The sequence below is a fragment of the Centruroides sculpturatus genome, unplaced genomic scaffold, assembly GCF_000671375.1.
Source record: "Centruroides sculpturatus isolate CEXI.00-Female unplaced genomic scaffold, Cexi_2.0 scaffold754, whole genome shotgun sequence".
Taxonomy (NCBI): Eukaryota; Metazoa; Arthropoda; class Arachnida; order Scorpiones; family Buthidae; genus Centruroides; species Centruroides sculpturatus.
The window spans coordinates 397,666-404,079 of NW_019384868.1; the positions used below are offsets into that span (position 1 = coordinate 397,666).

At 37.2% G+C, this 6,414-nt stretch overlaps 1 protein-coding gene across 1 annotated transcript; it reads right to left on the reverse strand.

Annotated features, from left to right (window-relative positions):
• Positions 1-256: 256 nt before the first annotated feature.
• LOC111630809 lies at positions 257-4,045 on the reverse strand. Its single transcript, XM_023374967.1, has 7 exons — positions 3,908-4,045; positions 3,646-3,829; positions 1,518-1,611; positions 1,264-1,448; positions 871-1,199; positions 599-797; positions 257-397 (listed from the first exon to the last, which is right to left on the reverse strand). The coding sequence occupies exons 2-7, from the start codon at positions 3,821-3,823 to the stop codon at positions 360-362; spliced, it is 1,023 nt and encodes a 340-aa protein (XP_023230735.1). The 5' UTR covers positions 3,824-3,829; positions 3,908-4,045; the 3' UTR covers positions 257-359.
• Between the last annotated feature and the right edge of the window lie 2,369 nt (positions 4,046-6,414).

The window sequence follows — 6,414 nt, forward strand, 5'->3', positions numbered from 1 at the left end:
ACTCAACCGACATATTTTAAAATGCACACGTCATTATGAGTCATATATACGTCAAAGAATAGGCTACCTTAAGTCTGTTGATCCTCTCCGCATTTGCAGTCATAAAAATTTATTCTTTTTATTCTCTAGCAAAAGAAATGCGACTCGTAGGGATTTCGTGATACAGAATGTTCGTCTGTTACGTATTTCGTACGAAATTAAATTGGGAAAGAGAATCTATTCACCGGAAACGACTTTCGTGATCATTCTCTCGTTCGTATAAGAAACAAACAGACAACTTTAGATTGGGATTTAATTAGTCGATACGAAATAAATACAGTATTCACATCGAGCGAGACTCGGTTTTTGGATAAACTTCTTCAGGGATAAACTTGGAACAGATTAATTAAGGTGTCCACTGAAATGAAAAAAAAAATAAATAACTTAAATAGAGAGATTAATCTTCCTTCGTTTTACATTCGAAACGAATGAAACAACGTGATGGCCAATCGAAATAGTTTTATGACCCCATTTAAACTCTGAACTTTATGGAAATTAACGTCCTCTTTGAAAGACAAGAGAATTTTTCCAAGAAACACTGTTCTTTAATGTTACTTACCAAGCTCTTCTTCGTTCGACCAAAATTTCCGAAATCTTTCGACAGGATCTTCCGTCTGATCAGACTTTTTTCTTCTTTTATCTTCGTATACCGACCGCATGCTATTCGCCCAGAAAATGTACAAATTTCGACGTGTCAGGTCCTCGTAGTCTTCGCTAGAATATTCCGCATGTTCCAAACTCTTGACCTTAGAGGCTATCTGTTGGTTTTAAAGATTTTGTTTAATGGCCACCGAAAGCAGAAACGGCAAGAGTCGATTGAAATATACTCGCCATTCCAGTAGAAAAGCACAGGTCGTCCAAAACCGAATCTCTCTCCTCCAAAGCATCCGAAACCGGAAAGGTTAAATTGATTTGGCGATCGTACAACTGCTCCGTTATTTTAAGCATAAAAGGAGGCAAAATTTCTCTGATAATCGATTTCTTCTTTTTGGATGCATCCTCTTCCTCTTTTTCCGAAATTTCATGTCCGTGCCCATCACTCGTTACAAGCTCGGCTGCCTCTTCGATTCCCTTCTGACTGTTTCGCATCAAGTTCTTTATAAAAGAAACAACTTTGCCCAATTCTTGGTCAAGTTGCGACTTGGAGTGTTCGTAAACTTCTGAAATTTTCCGTTTGAAATATTTGTTACGAAAATCGCGAATACGAAACTTAAATATACGTACCGCGTACGTTCTCTGCTCGCTCCACTACGTTTCGAAAAGTGACGTCCAGTTCCGATGCCAGGAATTTGCGATTGATTTCGATTAAAATTTCCCATTGAGAAGTTATGTTATCGTTTAATTTTTTGGCAGTTTTTTCAAACGAATCCTTTAACAGAGTTAAGGCGTTGTGCATCCACATCTCCTCTCTGTAAAACACGGTTTGGTACAATACTGTACAAGTCCTCTCTATTTACAGAAAAGATAAGGATACTTACTTGCTAGATTTCTCGTGTCCGGGAACTTTAACGATTAATTCTTGCAAACTGCCTTCCACTTTTTCGATTATTTTCTCCACGAAGACCACCGAATCTGGAGGGCAAAAAATTTTATGATCAGAAATGGAGACTATTTGTTATGTCACCTGCTTTCTATTATTGTACAGCCAATCTTTACTTAACGACCAACCTGTTTAACCATTGCTCTGACTTAAAACCAATCTCCACGTGGGGAATCCCCATTTCTTAGTCTCATCCACAATCGGTCAATAGGGGAGTTGGGCAGATTGGAACAGTACGTGGTTTGATTTATTATTGAATAACCGCTAATGTTGGTATGTTAAAGGTCATCAAATGTGGTAATTAGTTGGAATCATTACGTATTATCGGGCTGCAATTTGAAAAAATCGTATACCTATAAATTTCCATTGTCATCCGTTGTCTGTCTTTCCTTAATCTCGTGAACGGAGTTAGACAAATAAAATCCAAGATAGATATAGAAAGATTAGGGAGAGAAGGTTCCGATTAACTGTATATGAACTTCCAATGCATACCGGAAGTAACGTTATTTCAATTCAAAAACTTTCTCTTGTAAGGAGTTAGATGGATTACGGCATGACTCTATTGTTAACATTGACAATAGAGTGGTGCCGTCAACTCTCTATGATGTACAGTACAAGGGCAAGACACTACTAATTTGAGGTGGACAGGGTAAATTTAAAAATATGATTAAAAATTGTAGCCAGGCATCAGCGGCGGCCTTATCCATTGCGAGGCTCTGGGCAGCAAATCTTTGCAAGGCCCTTGTCCTTTGTGCAAAGTATGTGAATTGAAATAGTAGGCACTTATTAATATTAATATATACTGTACTATAAATTAAATTTATTTTATTGTTATAACTAATAGCCAAGGATAAAATAAAAAGTTTTAAATATCAACTTTTTTCTACTTGGTTGTTGTGCGAGGCCCCTCCAAGAGCGAGGCCCCAGGCGATTGCCCTGCTCGCCACCCCCTAAGGCCGCCACTGCCAGGCATTGTGATGATGTCACAATAAATAATCGCTCATCTGTTTTAATATTTTATTAACAGAAATTTCAGAAAATTTTTTTTTCAGAATGCCATTTGTTTCAATTTATCCCGTATCTGGAATAAATTACAACAGAACATGGGATAAATTGGAACTATATATTCTGGCTAATGTAAGCCATAATAACTAATATATTGTATAAATATCATAGAGACATTTGTCTTTATTCTTATGTTGAAAATAATTAATTCCAATGTGGATATCATACTTTAGCCACACTACAGTCACAAAGACCAAAAGATATTTTAAGGTAGCTTTACGCAGTGTATGAGTTACAATGATGGCGCGATCACTATCCGTGCATTTTTCGTGTGACCATACTTTGCACCGTGTTCACTGCATCGCCATTTTTATGTTTTCTGTCCACGGTGTTGGATCTGTATTGTTTACTTTTGCAACTTCATAAGCCATCCGCCCGACACCATCAGATGCAAAACCAAATGCTACTAGCTTCCTCAATGTAGTGAGTAATATAGTGAGGAGGCACCGCAGCGAGTCGGTATAATCGATAATATGGACTTTGCCCATGATGTATTTTACGTTATAGTTATAAACACTAAACGTTAGAAGACGTCCTGCGCATCCCAGCCGTTATGCTGTAAAAATACAACAAACGTGGATGCCATCTCTCTGGATTTTTTCTACCGGAGATTACGTCGTGGCATTAATAATTAAATAATTAACAGACGATAATTAAAAGCGAGATTGCAAACACGCCTACCGAAGCAAAAACAATATGGCCGACAAACACCGAGCGCGTTCTTATGTTGGCCTGCGTAACGATGACGACGCATCTACGTCGATAAAGGATCAAATGTAATTGGTTCCGCAATTTTATAAAATAAACTTTTAAGGCGAAACTTTTCTTATGCTTTATACCGGTACGTTACGCACAAACTCACAACGAATGTTTTTTATAACGTAAAATACGTCGTGCACAAATTCTATTATTATTATTATTTACATAAGGAAGGTTCCATTGTGTGTTCCGGCGCTCCCTCACTCACGTTTCCGATAGATTTTATTACCTTATTTCCTTACCTGCGAAAACGTCTCGGGTGATCAACCGATACTTCTCGTGAAAGAGGGCATCTAGAGAATATCTGTCGCACGTATCGGAACTGACTAATCGGTACTGCAGTTTGGCCTCCGCCACCCAAAATGAATACGGCCACAAGACGTAGAAGAGGACCACCAGCTGAGACGAGGAGAAAAGCATTTCTATCTAAATAAAAAATGCATAGCGTTAATACTGTCGATTTTAGACGTTGCCGCGGATAAAATTACCAACGGACACGAGTACTTTGTTAACAGACCGACAGTACTATCCCATAAGTCGCCTATCCGAAAATTCGTGGGAATCGTCGGGTGGCCGCGGCGATAACTAGTCCCAGTTCGATAAGAAACCGGCCGATTAAAACCGTCAATACGGAGTAAATTTAAAAGTAATTTTAAGAAGGAAAATTCGCTATTTTCTTTATTTAAGGGGTGCCGTTTTAAAAACCACTCCGTTCTATAAAATATGCTTTAAACGGATGAATCTGCACTGTTTTTAAAGCATACTTTATGGAAAAATTGTACAGTAGAGCCTCGATTATCCGACCCCCGATTAACCGACACCTCGGTTAACCGACCGTCCTAGTCGGCAAATTTCAAATGTCCGCTAGTGATGTGGCGCTACAATATTTGGCTATGTCTTGGCTACTTTAATATTATTTTTACGTGTTTTAGCTGACAGCACTCATTCGACCATGAAAGGGAGCCAGTATTTAAACGAGGCTTAATTTTCTAATTTTTAACGATACAATAGCGACGATTATTATTATTTTTTTTTTAATTTGATAGGCTTAACATGGAGGAAAATTCAACGCGAAGTAGGTTAATAGCGATTTACTAATATACTAATTACATGGGATATAATAATATACTACACAAATAATGGATTTTTTCATACTTTTCGGTTATCCGACTTTTCAATTATCCGACCAACCCCAGTCGCCAATTGAGTCGGATAATCGAGGCTCTGCTGTAGTAACTATTAACCGGGTTATTCTCGTATACGAAAACTACCGATAAATTTAGGATAAATCGTTTTCGAGGTTTGCAGATTCATTAAGTTTTTCTGAAATAAAAAACAAATAATCACAATAACCGGCTAAGAGATGCCAACGCATAATTCGTTTGAACGTTATTTATTTTGGAAAAAAAATCCGGTAACGAGTTGCTTAAGTTTCCCGGCAACATTTAAAACTATGTGTAGCGCCATCTCTTACGAGATTTTATTAAAAATTTTTTTTATATTTTAAATTATTATACACTAGCCAAAAGCTTGATTTTGAAGGTAGGGAAGGGTTTTATAAAAGCTTCTAAATACTAATTACGAGTAAAATTGTTATTAAGTCCGACCCAACTCGAGATACGTCACACGACCCTGTTTATATCTCTAATCCCTTTACTACTACTCTACTCCCTAATATAAAATTGACTAGTATCATTTCGCCTAATACACGAACCTCCCTGCGAAATTTCAGAAGGTTTTCAATAGAAAACAGGGTAGTTATAAAGTTTCGATGATGGACAAAATCATGCCTCCACCCACACATACGCACGCTCACACAAATCTTGGGGTTTCATTTTTTGACCGATCGCCATACTTTAACCTCTGTTATATGTAACAGAGCTGGGAAAGTAATTCCGATGCATAAATGCTTTGTAATTCTAATTATACAGTATAATTTAAACGTTGCGTCGATAGGAATAAGTGCTGGATAATATTCACCTTCGAACACTGAACGTGTGAAGGTGAATAGCGAAATCACCTTTTTAATTTGATTAAAAAGGTGAATTTTATTAAAAAACAACGACCGAGTCTCGGATTAAAATGATCTCGGTCGGTTTTTTATCATATACCGCATTTACTCCGATTAGGTTCGGGTATATGGACAAAATGGCGGCTTTGGCCGTTAATAAAAATGATAAGGCAAAGGACGTTTCTTAACACAGAAATAGCAAAGGGCAATTTTGTGACGCAATACTTGCGAAACTCCTCAAATGGGCTAAAAATGACCTATACATTGGTAACCTGCGCAAATACACCGTACAAGAAGTAATTTTCTGTTTTCTGGCCGAGGTTCATAGTCTAATCTAGAAGTACCACAAAGTACCACGGCTTTGCCCCGATATGCCCTGGCATACTACAGCTCTGTTTATAGTTTTTAATGAATTTTTTCTGTTTTCTAAAAATATGGTCGTTCTCGAAACCGGTGATGATTAATTTAATAACAATTTTTGATTCGGGTGCGAAAATTGACAATAAATTTTCTCTGCTTTCCTATATGAAAATTTATTTATTTATTTATTTTTAAGTTTCCAAGTTCCTATTTTGATTTATCTGACATTAAAGATCAGAAACAGATTGAATATTGAGAACAGGGAAGCTTTTTTTGGTTATGTTTAGTGAATTTTCAGGCAAATATAGAAGAATTGCTTCTTATCATCAGCCTCAAGACTCTTACTGAAAGCCTTAATTCAACATTAGCATAAGTCTTTTATATATTTTTTAAAGTTTATTGATTTTAATATATAAGAATATAGTTTTCAGCTGTATTACGTTTTAATTAATTCTAGTTATCATTTCAGAGTTCACAATCCTTTGTTACCGTTCAATAAAAATGTAACTTTCGGAATGAGGGATCTACAATAGACGAGAGCCCACCAGTGGTCAAGCGATCTTCGTACCCTGCCTGAACACTGGGAGTTCGGTCGTGGTTCGCGCCTCCCTCGGAAGGGCTGGCTGCGTGGAATTTTCCG